General features: G+C 33.3%; 1 protein-coding gene across 1 annotated transcript in view; it reads left to right on the plus strand.

Annotated features, from left to right (window-relative positions):
* LOC114324387 (thioredoxin domain-containing protein 17) overlaps positions 1-18,670 on the plus strand; it is a 30,400-nt gene extending 11,730 nt beyond the window's left edge. Inside the window, exons 4-5 of the mRNA XM_050648959.1 lie at positions 15,992-16,073; positions 18,432-18,670. Coding sequence (XP_050504916.1) covers positions 15,992-16,073; positions 18,432-18,588 — 239 coding nt within the window. The 3' untranslated portion in view covers positions 18,589-18,670. The remainder of the gene's footprint in view (positions 1-15,991; positions 16,074-18,431) is intronic.
* Positions 18,671-18,981: the final 311 nt, after the last annotated feature.

Here is an 18,981-nt window from a genome sequence, read left to right on the forward strand (position 1 = left end):
TTTCCATATTATGAATTAAAATACGTAAATAAACAAAGTTTTCGTTATGATAACGCTCGCATTTTCAGCTTGTTACGTATAAATTTAGAACCTAAACCTGTTTATAAATTACTCTATGTTGTATCGAAGTAGCAAAATGGGTTATAACGTCATTGTAAAATTTATTATTGCTTTGGAGAGATTTTAAAAGCTTTCTTCTGTTGACGTTTGAAATTTGAGACAAGTTTGACATTCTCTCTTGTTTCATAGTGTTTCAACAATACGTTTTGACTCTTTTGAGACAAGAGAAATTCCGTTCATTTGAGGCAGAATTTGCCCACATTTGAGCACAATAATTTATTAATTTCGGGAACAGTTTGTTGTACCTAATGAATTGCAGTATATAAAATTATACATAGTCTGTAACTTATCCCACCTTCCGAAAATATTTGGATCAGCATATAAACCTGTTGATCCATTTTCTTATTTTATTTGATTAAAGAATGATGTATATTTTTGATGAACTTGCCTAATAGATATTTTGAAAATTTTTGGCGTAACTTTTAAATTTTGAATCGTCAAAGAGGTCAATGACTTATAACAGTGAGTAAATAATAGTTTTGCCTGGTGCAATAGTTTTAACTTTTGCCTGGAGACCATACAATTCACCGGACATCAAGGCAGCGCCGTCATATTTTTGCCTTACCAATTTATTTTTGATATCAAAAAATTTTAATATGTCCTTTAAAACACCAAAAATATATTCTGTCTTATGGCTTCTGCGCACGTCTGAAAACCTAAAAACCTCTCATAAATATTAGACGTAACGCGTATCGAAGAACAATTGATACTTGTGAATTACATGTTACCTCTATCAGTAGTTTCGTCTACATCTACCGAAAAGCATCAAAATGTAACTACTAATTGATTCTTTCATTCTGTGCTGTTTTAGATACGCCGCTAAATGTCTTATGTCTAAATGTCGCTAAAATAGTCAGAAAGTAAATTAGAAAATTTGTTAAACAATTTTATTTGTTCTCTATAATTAACTTGATGTAACGAATACTCCGATTCATCTTGTCCCCTAAATGGTAATTCCTAACAACTTAAAAAAATTACAATATCAATCATTAAACGACGTAAAACTACCTACTTACCTATTTCATAATTTTATCCCGGGCGCGCTTAGGTACGTGCCTTGCTACCGTTTGCAGATCACCGCTCGGCAGATTGGTTTCTACCGTACTTGCCATTCAAATAAATACGGGAACCAAAGTGTCTATCGGGTCCACAAAGTGCAAATCTTGACTCATCAGTAAAAAGAACAGTTTAGTCCAGTCCTTAATATCCCAATTGACATGTTCTGGTGCAAAGCTTAAACGTGCTATAATATGGTGTGCACTCGCTAACAGTGGAGCAGTAGCATGCATTCTGGCTCTGATTCCAAATTCCCTTTTAATCCGTTTCTAACCGAATTAGCACTTTACAAACCGAACATTACGGGCCACGGGCTCTGGAAAGATCATTTCGCAGTTGTCTAGCTGTAACATGATGTGTACGCAAAGTCTGCAGATGTAAATAACGTTCATCTGCGAGGTTCATGCGCCCGGTAAGTCCTGGAAATGGTCTCCTTGTGTATCCTCCACTCTCTCTATATCTTCTTAAAGCTCTTGAAACGCTGGATTCTCATAACATCATCCATCTCCAATTAAACCTACAATATGGGCTTCTTGTTCTGATGTTATATTATTCATTTTTTGTAAGAACGCTCCTTCTCATTAAAAACTCGAGCAGGCATAGTGCATAGATCAAATTTTCGAACACAAATGTCCAAGATATTCTGTTTTAACAATGTTTCGTTTACTGTTTTTTGAAATTATACTGCTTTAGGCGCGTTGAGAGTAAATTTATATGTGCGCGAAATCATCAAAATCTTGGTACCAGGCGCAGCTTAAACGTTATACGTCCTCTGATTAAGTAATTACAATGACCTGTCGACAATTGTTCAATATGTCGGGTTATTTTATTAATACGTCAATGGTTATGGGTAAACAAATTGTATGTAGTATATTAGTATTTATTGTTGTGAGGACAGACACAAAAAGCAAGTTTATAATTGTAGTGACTTTTTAAACAGTTTTTAAAAGCAATAGGTACGTAATTTTAAATGTTTCAGTATTGTAATAAAAGATTAGGACCTGCATACCTATTTCGAAAATGTAGGTACCTATAGTAGGTAATGCTTTGATTTACATAATTTGATTACCAATACAATTTCTACCAATCTTCATATCTAATAAATTGCTTTCTTAGTCTATATTTTGTTATATTTTAATTCCGCAAGAATCAAACTTATTTAAATAAACTAAGAGAATAAGCAACTAAGGCTTCTTCACCATTTAAATGTCTCGCTAGCTAAGTTCTGCGTGCGGTGAGTTCAAAATCTAACAACCTTATTGACGCGCAGGTTCAATGCAAATTTTTATTTTTTAAATTTTTTTAATACATTTTATGATTGTAAGTATATTTATTATATTTTTTTTTCAGAAAATACGTATTTAATTAAAATTTTTGTCAACAATTATTGTTCAGAAATCATTTCTTTGTTTTATTTTTCAATGTGTTTGCGTGTGTTTTATTCTTTTATTTTTTTAATTTTTGGTATTGTTTTAATAAAAATTTTTGGAAAGTAGTGAGTATTAAAATTAGTTTAATATTTAAATAAAATATAAATAAACTGTTTAAAGTATATTGATTTCGTTGAAATCATATAATAGAAGTATAACTTCTTACGTGCGTACAAAGTACACACACATTTTTTTTTCTGCAAAAACACGCTTCAACTTGAAGTGTTACGGGTTTGTAGACTCTTGAAGAAGACGATAAACGAGTATTATAACATTCTGCTTAAAATTAAAAATTATTTTAACTCTGTGTTTCAAAAATTATTTGATACTTTTTGTGATTTGTGTATTTTCCACCGTTTATATCTTTTTAATTTACCTACTTTTGTTTTTCATTACATTAGTTGTCATTTTCATTACCTACCTACTTAATTTTATTACTCGACTCTACTATACACATATATAATATAAATATAAAAATATTTAAACAGTCTTTACTTAAATTAATTAAATTAGATTTTTGATTTTAAATTCTCAGAATGTGTGGAGTATTTTGTTTTTGTTTGATTGATTAATTTATATTAAAAAAAAATATAAGTTCATTTAAATGTTCTAACCCAGTAAGTATGTATTGATTAATCATTATTTTCGAGGACGTGAAGATGAAGTACACCGCTTACTTTACTAAACATTCTTTAAAACCATCAATTTTCTTGTAAACGGGTTAAAACGAAAATTACAGCGTTAATCATTTTAAAGGATTATCCCTTCATGTTACTTCTAAGACTGCAGCAATTTGTACAAGAAAAATAACTGTTTGTATGTTAGAACCAGTTAGAACATTCATCATTTTTAGTGTACTATTTTTCAAAGACAAGCATTCAACTGTAAGTGACTGACACTTTTCAATACAAATTCTTTAAATAAATGAAAAAACTAACAATTTTTTAAATTCAGGTCACAATAATTATTGTCTTATACCATATGTTTTACAAAGAAGTATGAGGTACTTCTCATAATCATCAATGATCATAAGCTGCTAAAATAAATTGCTGGCTCAAACTATACAGAAATAGAAAAATACACCAGACAAAACAGCTAATAGTCCAAGTAATGAAGCTTCAAATAGGACAAAACCTCCCAATTTTTACAGAATGGATCGATTTGCTTAAAAATTTGAAAGTAAGTAGTGGATAGTCCAAGGATTAAAATCTATATGATGCCGAAAGGCGCTTTTACCATGGGGGGTGGTTGCCACCCCATCTCGGGGGTGGAATTTTTTTGTTATATTTTGACCGCAAAAGTTGGTAAAAACATTCATTCTAAGCAAAAAACGTTCTATACATTTTTTTGATAAAATTAATATTTTTCGATTTATTCGCTATCGAAAATGTTAGTTTTATATCGAAAAAAATCAATGTTTTTAATAAGTTTTATGCTAATAACTCCAAAAGTTTTGGTTTTATCAAAACAACTTTACTTAACAAAAATGTACCTTTTGAAAAAATAAACAAAACCGTGTTTTTTAATTTTCTTTGACCAATAATAATCGCATAATAATCGCGCTATACTTTATTATATGTTAGCTCTTCTTCGTCAAATGCTAAATATTGTAGATTCAAAGGCAAAAGACGGGAAAAGTGTGCATTTTTCGAGGATAACTTATTGAAACTAATTTAAAGTATTTAAAAATTTCTACCTTCAGAAATAAAAAAAATATCTAGCTTAAAAATTAAATGAATTATAATGAAAAGAATGTCAGTCCCTATTTTTTCAGCGAAAAAGTGATCGGAAGCAACCTCCTAATCACCAAAGAAACTGGTTTGCAAAAATTTTTTCTATGGCAAAAATTGAGTGAGCTATTGAAAATTAAATCTTGTAATAGCATGCAAAAACCACCTTTACCAACCCTTTCAAAGTCACCTCTTTTTGCCACTGAGGACTTTAAATAGATTTAATATTAATAGGCTTATAGATCCTATAAAAATCTACAAAATTCTTTTTACCAAACTTTCTATTATAAAAAATAAAAAAGTTAGGGTTAAAAAATCAATATATTTTTTTGAAAAAAAAAAGGAGAAATCTAATTGGAAGCATAACAATGTAAGTTAGCAGTGTTTTTAGTCATTGGCCTTATTAATTCTTCTTTATTTATGTATTATTAATAGATTATAGAAGTTTCACTGGCTTCGAATGATTAGTTTAAAAAAAACAGGAGTTAAAAGCGAATAACGAATTTTTGTAGTTTTGTTAAAATGACATTTTCTTCAGAATAGAAAGATTAGCATCAGAGATACGAAAAAATTTTTAAATATGAAATTGTAGGCTATTGAGTTCCCAAGAACTTGGTTTAAAAAAATTTTTCTACGGCAAAAATTAAGTGAAACGTAAATGAATATACTATCGTAAAAAATTGATTTTTTCGATATAAAACTGACACTTTCGATAGCGAATAAATCGAAAACTGTTAATTTTATCAAAAAAATGTATAGAACATTTTTTGCTTAGAATGAATGTTTTTATCAACTTTTGCGATCAAAATATAATAAAAAATTTACACCCCCGAGATGGGGTGGCAACCACCCCCATGGAAAAAGCGCCTTTCGGCATGATATAGATTTTGATCCTTACTTTGGACTATCCACTACTTACTTTCAAATTTTCAAGCAAATCGATTCATTCTGTAAAAATTGCGAGGTGAAAAGCTTCGGTTCCTGGACTATAAGGATAAAATAATGCAGAAGAATTTCAGGTGACACTGATAAACAAGGGAAAAACACAAATATTAGAAGACATAAATAAAGTTTGCACGGGGAGCTATACTATAATAACGCTTTAATATATAATTATGTCATATCGCTCACTATAGTAATGAGTACCTATACAGTGATGAGATGAGTGAGCTAATAACCGGCAAAATAACGCCAAAGACGGAAAACGTGAAATAAAAAGAGATGAAATTAGTGGAGATTAAAAAATTCTTAATAAAAACGTATAAATTTACATTAATATTGATAGTTTTCAACCTTTAGACATATCGGAGTAGTTTTGCAACTTCCACTCTTACAGGAGAATTTTATAAAATTCTCTTGTGACAGTTTGACTCCGATACTTGTGAAGGTGGGAAACTATCAATATAGTATAAATTTATAGGTTTTTATCGATAATTTTCCACCTCCACTAGTTTCAACTCTTTATATTTCACAACGTATATTGTTTTCCGTCATTTTAGGGTCATCAGGGGACCTTATTAGAATTTGTGAAAACAAGAAGAGTTATGCTACAACATACCACAAAAAGAGAAAACAACATTCAAGAAATAGCTAAGCTACTCTTGTTAAGTAAAAGATCTGATAATTGAGCACCATTTTATAGTTTATAGGTAACCTGGTATCACTTTGAAAACGCCAATACCTTTGTATTGCTCCCCAGTTGTTTTATTCTGTCTTTTAAGTGAATTTTCCATAACTCGACAGTGCCCTCTTCTACTGGAGGTTGGCGATCAGTCTGATGAATTTTTTGCGGTTTCTCGCTGCTTTTGATATGGTTAAAGTATAATCTGAACCACTGTCGTATGTTGTTGTTCCAAGACATCTTTCTTCGTGCTATGGCTTTCCTTCTTCATCTTTCAAATGATGATTAACTGTGCTATTCGATATATTAAAAATATAAGAGGTAATAAAATCAAAGAAGTAAAGTCGATAAAGAACGAAACGGGGACATATTAAAGAAAAAGAGACGGTAATGAAGAGCAGATAACTCTGCCTGGGCTAGGGTGAGGAAATCAAGGATGATTGAGCGGAGGATTAACTACCCACCCTCGGAAAAGAAGCTAGTTATGAAAACTGCAACTTTGCCTCGGAATCAGACGGATAAACATAAAAAACGACCAATGCAATGTAAAAGGACTATGAATATCGGAACTTGGAACGTCCAGAGTTGGTACAGACCTGGAGCTGCCACAAATGCTGTAGACAGCAGTCCAAGAAATAAGATGGCCAGACGATGGAAATATATAAGAATAAGTAAATCCACCATCTTCTTCAGCGGTATCAAAAACGGAAGACATGAATTTGGAACGGGCTTTGTGATTAGAGACGACCTAGTACAGAATATACTAAATTTTAAACCTATAAACGAAAGGATACGCTACATCAGAATGAAGGGAGAACGATACAACATTTCTATCATCTCAGCTCATGCACCAACGGAAGAGAAGAATGAAGATATCAAGGATGACTTCTACGACGCCCTAGAAAGAGTGATAGATACGATGCCCAAACAATATATGCGGGTAATCTGCGGAGATTTTAATGCTAAAATAGGCAAATAGCCTAGCCTACACCCCACAATCGGTAAACATAGCCTCCACAATATATCCAACGATAATGGCTTAAGACTCACAGAAACTGCAGCAGCTAATAATATGTTAATAACAGGTGGCCTATGTTTCAATATATTTTTACTGACGGCTCCAAAATTCAAAATAAAACCGGATGTGCAATATATCACTGGAATTCTGAATACAAAGAATCATGCCGATTGCCTAATGAAGCTTCAATATATACTGCCGAATTATCAGCTTTATTACTTGCGTTAAAATATATAGCCTCTGTTGGTATGGACAATTATATCATTTTCACCGATTGTAGAAGTATTGTGGACAAACTCACTTCTATCCAATCGACAAAAAATCTAAACCACATTGAGATAGAAATTAAGAGTCTATATTATGATTTTACTTCCTCGGGCAGTTCAATTATTATTTGTTGGGTGAAAGGACATTCTGGAATATTAGGAAATGAAGAAGTCGACAAATTAGCTAAATCTGCAGCTTTAACCAAACAAAACATAAACAACATACTTCTACCAGTAACCGATATAGATAATATCAGTAAAAACCATTGCAAACAAAATTGGCAACGTGTATATAACCAAAGTACAACGGGAATAAATTTTAGAAATTGCCAGCCAGTAATTCCCAATGAGAGATGGTTTAAACAAGAATCAAATAGGCTATTTATAAAAACAATAAACAGAATGAGGTCAAATCACGCACTAACCCCAGCATACAAACACAGCATAGGTATCAGTGATAACCCATATTGCGCCTGTGGTGGAATGGGAGATCTACAGCACCTCATATTGGAGTGTGGACTGTACAGACAAAATATTAAAGTAATGTATGAAAAGTTAATTGATCTAAATTGTCCTTTACCTGTCAATTTAAACGAAATTCTTTTTCCAAAAAATAAGCAGACGTTACAATGTCTTTACGAATATGTAACGTCCTGTAAATTTAAATTTTAAATAGGCTTAGATAATAAAATTATAAAATTGTAAAAATATCACACAAAATTGAAAAATGTATCCATTAAGATAGTATAACACTCTGTAAATTTAGATAATAAGTAGGCTTAGATATTAACTTAAAATTGTTATTGTAATACCATACAAAAAAACACAAATAGTCTGGCTAATTGGCTCTGTCAAAGCCATTAATAAAAAAAAAAAAAAAAATATGTTAATAAAGTCAACTATGGATCCAAACCTGGATCTCAAACGACCATATTACGCGAAACCAAATTGACCACTTCATTGTAGATGCCCGACATGAGAACAATATCATCGACGTAAGAAGTCTCAGAGGAATAGACGGAGACACACATCATTATTTAGAGTAAAAGTCAAATCCAGAATATCTAGCCACAAATACAACAAAACAACAATGAACCCACCATGGAATATGGACGAAATGCAGAATACAGAGAAACATCAGAAATATATAGAACAACGTGAACAAACCTTGAACTCTGAAACAGTTTACAATGATATAGAAGAGCTGTAGGAAACAACTGCCAAAATAATAACCAAGACAGCCGACAAGAGCTTTGGAAGGAATAGGCAGAAGAGGGCAAAAACATGGTATGACGAGCGGAAACAGCTGGAAAAAAGACAAACAGTAAGGAAGACATGGATACAACTACAAACAGACAGAAGTAAAAAGGAATACGACTGCCGAAAAGAAACAAGAAAAATGATACGCACAAAGAAAAGAAACTATGAACAACAAAAATATGAAGCTATGGAGAAAGATCGACCCAAACCAGGCTCCAGAGAATTCTATAAAGCAATTTCCACTGAGAAAAGAGGACATAGAACCTCATATACTGAGAGACAATCAAGGTCATATGATAATCGACGATAAAGAACTAACAGAAGAATGGAAAGGGTATTTCAGGGACCTTCTGAACAGAAGAGATCACAGCGGACATGCCCGTCGAAAATCCCTCTTTTGAAGAAACCCAAAAGACCTTAAATAAGCTGAAAAATCACAAAGCGCCGGGTACGGATGAGATACCGGCAGAACTTCTGAAATATGGTGGAGACGCACTACATCGCCAAATCCACCACTTAATAACACAAATATGGTTAGAAGAAAGGATACCAGCAAGATGGAAGGAAAACATCATAGTGTCCATCCACAAAAAAGGGGACAAAACAAAATGCGCGAATTTCACTCCTAAACACGGCATATAAAATCCTCTCAAACATCATTCTTAGTAGACTAACCCCCAATGCTGATAATGTCCTAGGAGAATATCAAGCTGGTTTTATAACAAACAGATCCACAATAGATCAACTATTCATGCTGAGACAGCTTTTAGAAAAGAGATGGGAGTATAACAGACCAATACACAATCTCTTCATAGACTTTCGACAGGCATAGCGTAGAAAGATGCCAAGTATGGAATGCCATGGCGGAGTTCTCAATACCAAAGAAACTCATTCGGATGACTAAAGTCTGTATGGAGAGTGGAATATCAAAAGTACGTGTAAATAATAAACTGTCTGACAGCTTTGAAATCAACAGTGGACTCAAACAGGGTGATGTGTTATCTCCATTACTTTTTAAGATTGCATTAGAGAAAGTCATGAGGCCGGCCGAAATAAAAACGGAACTGCTATCGGTTCAAGGTCCCAAGTTATTACTAGCTTACGCAGATGACATTGATCTCGTTGGAGACTCCATCCTATCCACAAAAGCCATTTTCAACAAGGTAGAAGGAGCAACAAGCGAAGTAGAGCTGAGGATTAATGAAGAGAAGACGAAATATATGTGTATATAAATAGAACGACACAAAGAGACAGGCTAGGACAAAATGTGACGGTCAATACCTTCAATTTCGAAAGAGTGCAACGTTTTAAGTGTCTGGGGGCCGTAGTAACAGGTGACAACGATGTTACTGAAGAAATAAAAGACAGAATCCAATCAGCAAATCGCTGTCTATTCGCACTGGATAAGCTTATAAAATCAAAAAATCCTACAAGAGGTTCCAAGATCAAAATCTATAAATCCATCGTCAGACCTGTACTAACACAGTAAAACCTGTCAATAACGGTCACTAAAAATGGCAGAACTATTGGCCGATATAAAAGGTGGCCGCTAATACCAGGTTTTGTAGTCTACAAATTTTGGTTTGGGGTATTTTGAAATTGGCCGGCTAGTACAGGTGGGCGGTTTTGACAGGTGGCCGTTAACACAGGTTTTACTGCATATGGATGCGAAACGTGGACAATGATCAAATCAAACGAAGAATAGCTCGTTTTGAACGAAAAATACACAATATAGCATGAAAGGAGGAAAAGGTAGGTAAGCTAAAATATATCTATTGGGAAATAGTTTTGAGTTTACCTATTTTGAAGAAGGGCGATAATAATAATTGCAATAACTAAATTATATGGGTTGTTAATTGAATGATTCAATTCCTATCAATATTTTAAAATTTGTCGCCACTGACGAAATTTCAAATTTATTGTCTAAAAACATAATCAATTCCTATACCTATAAAATATTTTAAATTCGCCGCCACTGATGAGATTACAAAGATGACATTTCAAATTAATCGCCTAAAAATAGAATGTCATAATTTCTTAATTTTTGCAATATCATAATCATAATATGGTTTCCCTTTTCCTGATATTTATCGCAACATAATCGCCTATAAAACTGCAGTAAATCCAATAATAGCACATAACCACAATTTGTTCCGCAGCGGTTTCTTTAATCAACTTCAAATCTTTCCATGCTCATTAAATTTATGACTCTGGTTTTCTAGAAGAGTTTTGCTTTTGCATAAACGTCATGTGGTAGTTGTGTGGTGTGGTGTGGTTTTTTTATCTTGTTTGTCTGGTTTCCCCAGTTAAAAAAAAACGGTTATCTTTTATAACCATTGTAGCTGCAGCCGTGAATGTTGCTAGGTATTTTTCGTAAATATTCAACTAAAAAGATGGTGCAGACACACGTCATTCAAGGATACGAAAAATTCCAAGAGTTTTTCAAGAACTTTGATAGCCAGGGCCAAAAAGTGCATGTCTTGTATTCCAGCCCTAGAAAGCCAGACAACACAAGTTGGTGTACCTACTGTGTCAGAGGTAATTTCATATATTTTCTTAATGTATTTAGTATTTAGACTTAAAATAGGTTTCACCGGTTTTTTAACCTTATTTTGATACTTAGTACCAAGGAATGTAAACCCATATTGCGTCTATATTCGTTGCTAGAACTGCTAGAACGTTTCTGAATCATATTAAACATTTTTCTCTAAACTGCAATGATTTTTGTATTTAGTTTGTAGACTATTAGTCATGTTGTACTTCCACATTGTGACCTCATCTAAAACATGTGATATACCTATTGTAATACTCAGGATTTCCACAGTTTTCACTGTATTCCTTCACTCAACCATTCTCTCCAGTTCTTTCTGTTTTGCCACTCCCCTTCCTGTAGATTTCTTCTCTCCACTGTTTCGTCCATTTCATCTCTGAAAGATCTTCTGGGTCTGCCTTCTTCCTTCTTCCTATGGAGCTCCACTCTGTTATTCTATTTCTCCAACAATTTTGGTCTGCTCTTCTGACATGTCCGTACCAGGTTAATCTCTTCTGTTTGATGTAGTCTATTCTGAGTTCACTCCCATTCTTTTCTTAATCCCTATTTTATTTATTCTATGTGATTATTGTATTTATTTGAATATTAATTGTCTGAGTCATATTCTGAATATTTATGTTACTTATGAACAATAAAATGTTCTATTAGGTCAATCTAAGTTACCTTTGATGACAAAGATGATGTTTCTTCTTCTTTAAATACTGTCACCCACTATGAGGTTGGATATCATCATCACTACCTTCACTCTATCTGCCGCTGCTCTGAATAGTTCTATGCAGCTGCATTTAAACCAGTGCCTTAAATTTTTCACCCAAGACACTCCCCTTCTTTCTATATTCGTTCCTCCTCTTAACTTTTCCTGTATTATCAACCTTAGCAGTTCATATCGCTGTCCCATCATTACATGTCCCAGATATTGTAACTTTCTTATTTTTATTATATATATTATTTCATATTCTTTGCCCATTTCTTAAGCTCTTTGCCCATAAGCATCCTTCTGTAACCTCACATTACAGGTGACAGGTGACTGTGACTTATTTTATGTGTTCTTATTTCAATGTTCATCTTTCAACTCAAATTGCTGTATTGAAAACATGTAGCATCTTAGAGCTTTCTTAGTTATGCTCGTTTACACAACTATATTGAACAATTGAACAAGCTGGCTTCCGCCCTCATCGAAGCTGTACGGACCAAGTGCTGTCATTAACAACTTTTATAGAAGCTAGTTTTCAAAAGAAACAAAAGACAGCAACAGTATTTATAGATCTAACAGCAGCATATGATACTGTTTGGAGACAGGGATTAATATATAAACTGGCCCGCATTATCCCCTGCAGAAATATAATTAACCTCATTGACAACATGCTGACCAACAGAGCCTTCCAGGTTATAATGTGGCTACCTACCCTTAGTAATATAGCACCACCCAACCTACGCCGCGAACATGCATTGGTTAAAGAATATAACAAAATAATGGACAGTCGCCAGCTTCTAGTCCACAACGACATCCCCGATATTCTTGGAAACCGTCTTCGATCCAGGTTACCCCCTCTACAATCTGCTCAAGCGCTGCAGCAATACAACTTTGACTTAAATACCCGATGGAGAGAAGATTGGGAAAGTAGGACAGATCCGCATTACCATAGTCTACCGGACATCATAGGGAAACCTGGCGAATTTGAACATCCCCGTAAGATTTGGGCAGCCCTTAATCGAATTCGAACAAACTGTGGAAGATGCGCCGACTCCCTCCACAGATGGGGTAAAGTCCCCTCGCCTTCTTGTGACTGCGGCGCTGCAAGACAGACGATCAGTCACATTGTTCAGGACTGCCCACGCAGAGCATACACAGGCGACCCTATAGACTTTGTACTGGCAACCGAAGGGTAAATCGAATATATAAAAAAATTGGACATCTGTTTGTGATGCATTGTATATTGCATAAATCTAAATATATTCTGTGATATACTTAAGCCATACGCTAAATAAATAAAATAAACACAACTATAGGGTAGGCAACATCTTGTGGCATATGTTTGTACTACTCAGTAGCATTGGATGAGAAACTTTAGCGCAATCAGGGCGAATACAACAACAAAAATGAGGTAAAAATTATTTTTGTACCTTTTGATATAATTGTTCTTAAAAATTGATTGATTCTAATTCTTAATCTTTCAAACTCAGAATATGATTGGTTATACATATTGAAAGTTCATTGTTAGAAGACTTCTTCTACATGACAGTTTGAAGTTCACATGTGCATAGTTTCATATTGAGGTTAGATATATTATTGGTTGCCGGATGGGGCAAAAGTACTCACACAAATGGGGCAAATGTTCGCAGTGCATACCTTTGCCCCCCAGTGAGGTAGACTTGGCAAATGCATGTTTCAAGTCAATCTTCAAAGTGAACATCAAGTTGAACTTGACATTCTATCAGCTAATTGTGTCTTAATTGCAAAAGTACACACATGCATACTTTTGCCCCATTGGGTGGGGCAAAGGTACGCATTTACATTTTTTTTTTCAAAAAGTTATCAACACTACAAAAATAATATTGAAGAATTTCCATTTGCCCAATATGATTACAAAATGTATCAATTTCACTTTCATCTATACTCTGTGCCAATTCAAGCATTAGGAGATTCACTAGAGATGAAAATTTAGAAAATTTGCCCCCACCTACCCTATGTATAGAAATGTGATTGTTGTTCTTTAGTTTTATTCAAAAGATCTTATTTTTTTTGAAGTGAGATAGACTCTTTCCAGTATGGCTTACCTCATGGTAATTATAAGGTAAGTCTTGATCCATTTGTGGACAGTCTTCGTGTATTTAAAAGAAGCATACATAATTCAGTAACTGAAGTAAAGCACTAAGTTCCTATAATTTATTAATTATTTATTATTGTTACTAATTTAATTTTGTTGGTTTTTATTGTTGTCATTGTTGTCATTTTTATTATCTTTTGTTATTTGTTATTTTAGGTTAAAATTGGTTATCTTTACTGTTTACCATAATATTTCATTTTTTTTTGTATACATTTTTTGTAAATTGGCTCTGCCGTTTATTGAATAAATAAATAAATAAATAATTAAGTTACCTTAGTAACAGAAGGCAGATAGTTATAATTAGGAACCACTTATCTAATCCAATTTCAGCTCCTGTTAAATAAACGACATTATTTTGAATGTATCACACTATTAAACGTTTTTGGTGTATACATTTAAATTGGGTTTTCTTGTATTACCTACTTCTTAACTAAAAATGTGTGAATTTAAAAATGACTGTTTTATTTCTATTGTGACATGACGTAGTTTGTACTATGTAAAAGTTGTCAATAAACATATCTACCTATACCTCGTCCAATTTACTTACCGTTGCACGTCATCCGCGCCATAGCCTGTGACACGATACCAACACGAAATATCTAGGCGGTAGGTGTGTTCCCCTTTAGAATAATTTTGATTCTAAAAAAGAACACACCCACCGCCTAAATATTTCGTGTTGGTATCGTGTCACAGGCTATGGCGCGGATGATGTGCAACAGTAAGTAAATTGGCGAGGTATATGTATATGTCACTCATCTATAAGAAAAGTGAATCACTAACTCAGGGGAGTAATGTGTAGTGTGTATGTTGAGTAAGTGTCTTGTTACTTTGCAAGTATCCGAACGTCTGTGGTCCCTCCGGTGAGTACCGACCCCACAAGGACAGAAAATAGTTTCTAATAGTTTCTGTCCTTGTGGGGTCGGTACTCACCGGAGGGACCGCAGACGTTCGGATACAATTCAATTCAATTCAGTTTATTGATGTCAATATACAAAGTATTTACATAAGTCAAAGTCTGTTAAAATGCATCATTGAAATACATTGGCAAGCTAACACTTAATAAGTAAAATCTATAAAATTTTATCACCTAGTCTAAATACTTAACACAAAGTTAGAATATTAGCATAAAAATACAAGAGCACACAGAACATTTAAGAGAGCTGTAGGACTATCACAACAGGGTAGCCCCGAGATATTCCTCCTGAGAATAGTAAGCACCCACCAAAAGAAGTTCTTTGATTTTTATTTTATATGTATCTAAGGGCAGTTCTCGAATTATTAGGGGTAATTTATTAAAGAAATGTATAGCCAGACATGATGGGCCATCTCTGCACCTCTCCAGCCTACGAAACTTTGGGGCAAGGTTCCCTCTAAAGCGTGTGTTAATATTATGAATCTGTTCCTGAGTCTGGAATTTATGCATATTGCATTTTACATATATAAGATTATCATATATATACTGGCAAGGTAATGTTAATATTTTCCAATCTATAAAAACTTGTCTGCAATCGGCTCTATATGGCGGATACAATTATTAGCGTCTCTTTGCAAAGACAATGACGTCGACTTTGCAAAATAACAAGACACTTACTCAACACACACACTACACATTACTTCCCTGAGTTAGTGATAAGTTATAGTCTAAAAAATCATTATGAAATTAACTGGCCAGTTGGTTGTGAAAACCAGAGCTAATAAAACACAAAACCCACACGTAAGTAAACTCAAAAAACAACTTTTTTCAGAGGAGACAAAAATAGATTTTTTAGATCTTAGTTTAACTGTAAGTTTTAAATGCTAACTACTAAAATTTATAAATTAGAAACAATGCATATGGATAAGTGAATGTTTCTAATTGTGTAAGAGGCAAAACAAAAAAAGTATTATATATGATGAGTTATGTCACTTTTCTTTTAAAATATTGGTCACTTTTTAAACACTTACGAAAAGTATCTAGGACACTTCTCGAAATACAACGGTTTTCGTGATAAATAACCATATGTTCACGTTGAATTATGCATTTTTTTTAATTGTGTCACTTTTGTTCCGGATGAACGATGTATCTATTTGAGTATGATTAAAGCATAGTTTTTTATTTTTTTTTTTTTTAGCTTGGCCAGTTATAGACAAAGAATTGGAGGCAACTGATCCAAATTCCCATTTTGTCAGGGTCGAAGTTGGTGATATGCCAATGTAAGTATTTTCCTAATTCATCTCTGATTAATATTATTTTAGGATTTAGTAAACTGTTGAAGGCAATTGACTAACTAAATATTTGTACCAAACATTTCTTTCAGATTTGGATTTCAATAGAACTCTTTCTTAATTTCCTTTTGTATCGCTTAGAAATCATGTTCCAGATCTTTTGAGAAGCGTATGTAGTGTATGTGTGTGTGAGAGAGAAAAGATGGCTTGAAAGCAGGTCTGTTAGCCACAGATTTTTATTTATTTTTTACCGTAGTCTATTAGTTTTGTTAGATTTATACCAGTTTCATATTTATTTCTTTCAAATAGTCAATTAGTAAATTATTTCCATTTCAAGCATTCCCAGTGGTTGATCTAACGAATCTATGTATCCCATTGCGAATGTTCTTAGTTTTATTTAATTTTCATGGCCATGTGGTGTCTCATTATTCCATATATGGTTTTCTTTTATTTGCATTGTTCTTTTACTTTCTTACAGAACTATGGCATTTTGTTGTGGAATTTTTTCAAGACATTATTATTATGAATGGCAGTAAGTGATTTTACAAAAGCTTTGTGAAGGAATTGTAAACAATAGATCCGTAGTCAACAAGTTTTCTTTAGATATTTGAAAATTGCTTTCTAAGTTAGTTTTTTTTATAAAAAATTATGACGAGGAATGTAATTTTCTCAACATAGTAAATTTGTTTGGTCCTATAGATTTGATACAGGTGTTTGATTTAATGCTGTTCTTTTTGGGGGATTTTATGGGATTTTGAAAATTTCATTGTCATGATAAAAAGTTGCAGGTTCATTGTATACTCTAAAATTTTAAATTGTTATTTGATTAATAACATTTGCATTTTAAACTAATATATTCTTGCAAAAGATTACAATGTGTTTTTCTATGACATTTTTGATTTTATAATCATGAAAATATATCTCTACAAGTTAAATACGAGTTTATTGACTATGTAAATTTTACGTATTGACTTAGATATGAATCTCAGGTGTAAGATAATTGTAAATACCGAGATTTGTAAAATGCAAAGTCATGCTGATGTCATTGTATAGATACATTTCTTCTTTATGTGTTCATAGGAGGGTAAAATAACATTCTGCTGTCGATAGGAGCTGTAAAGTTCTAGTAAAACCATTATTATAACAAAAACTAATAACATATGCTATCAACGTGATTCCAACGAAGTCTTTGAGAATTTCTCATCTAAATTTGTATTTGGTGCTTTTTCTCCTTCATTACAAGGCTTGAGGCATTTGTTTAAAACTTGCTTCAGCTTTTTGGGACTGCCAAGAAGTAACATGACTGATTTTCGTGACAAGGATAGAATACTAACTGGGATTTAATATTCGATGTCACAGACTTCCTTCTGTGGTTCCTTCTCTGATTTAATTTTCTTCATTCTATTTTGTCCAAGTTACTATAGTCTGTTTTTAAACCAAGAGGAGTAATTTAAATTTCCCGCGCCGTAAACATTGTTTGTAATTGGTCCAACCTCAAACAAGTTTACTCCACTTTTGACACTAATGACATTTATAAAATTTTGACACTATTGGCATTTCATAGGTTAATTAAATTATATCAGCGATATTTTTGTATTGTCTGCATTATTCCTTTAATTTTTAGATTTTTAGTCTGTTTTTATATAAAAAACAGTTGTGTTTAGAACTCTTTAACGACGTATTAGTATATTATATAATATTTATGGATTACCGTCAGAGACCGATATGAGCAAACAAAAAAGAAGATGTATTTGGTGATATTTCTAGTGACGTTCTTGGGTGTGAATCTGTCTTTTTAGTTTACTCCTCTTGGTTGAAAACAAAGCTTAGATATTTGTAGTGGTTAACCCTGCTATTTGGTTTTCCTTCAATGACTTATATTTATATAAATCGCTTTGTGATAATCATAACCTTGGTTTTCTTCACGTTAATTTCTAATCCGCGCTGAATACTACAGTCATGTGCTCTGTTTACTAAATATTTTAGTGTATCTAGACTGTTAGCTAAATAACTGTGTCATCTGCAAATCTTATCTTATTGCTATATGATATGATTGTTATCAAATCTTAACAATACACGCGTATTTTTTCACTTTCACTGCCGGCCAAAATAACGTCCCACTTCTCCCTGAGCTATGAATAAGAATACATCCGGTCTGATCCTTATATCTGCGTATTACGATCCTACGGTATTTGAGAAAACAACTGTAGACATGAAAATCCCTACATAGGAACTTTTTCTTTACCTCGTGACCCCGTTTTCAGCATTTGGAACCACAGTGTGAGTCTATGTTAATGAATATCATTGAATATCTTTGTAATTTGAAACTATCTATAATTGTTTTAGATGGAAAGATCCCAACTGCCCTTTCAGACACGACCCCAAAACCAAATTGCGAGTTTTGCCAACTCTGGTAAGATGGCAGGGACCCCAAAGATTGGAAGGTGAACAGTGCGACAAAGCCAATTTGGTCAACATGCTCCTCAACGAAGATGATGATTAAGTCACTTTGCTTTGCTCGTTTAGATTTTTATGTTTTGTATAAAGAAATTTCCCACTTATAATAAATAATTGTATGTAACTAAGCGTATCTTTTATTTTCCTGTTCATACCTTTTGTTCGAATAAACCGAATGTGTAAAACTATGAAATAGTTATTTTCCTAACTAGTGCGGAAAGTGGCTGTTTTACCACGGCCGCGGCCGTAGAAAAATACTTTTAATTCTGTGATCTGTGCGTAAAGAGAGTTTAGTCCTAAAACACCGTTTTGAGATAAACGCGAGTTATAGTACAACGACCGCTACCATCCAGTATATTCTACCACGTGAAATCAACACGAGGCTACGCCGCGTCGCAGCGTTGAACATTCTGGACCTAATTGCGACGTATTGGACAGC

Source organism: Diabrotica virgifera, chromosome 4 (genome assembly GCF_917563875.1).
Source record: "Diabrotica virgifera virgifera chromosome 4, PGI_DIABVI_V3a".
Classification (NCBI taxonomy): Eukaryota; Metazoa; Arthropoda; class Insecta; order Coleoptera; family Chrysomelidae; genus Diabrotica; species Diabrotica virgifera.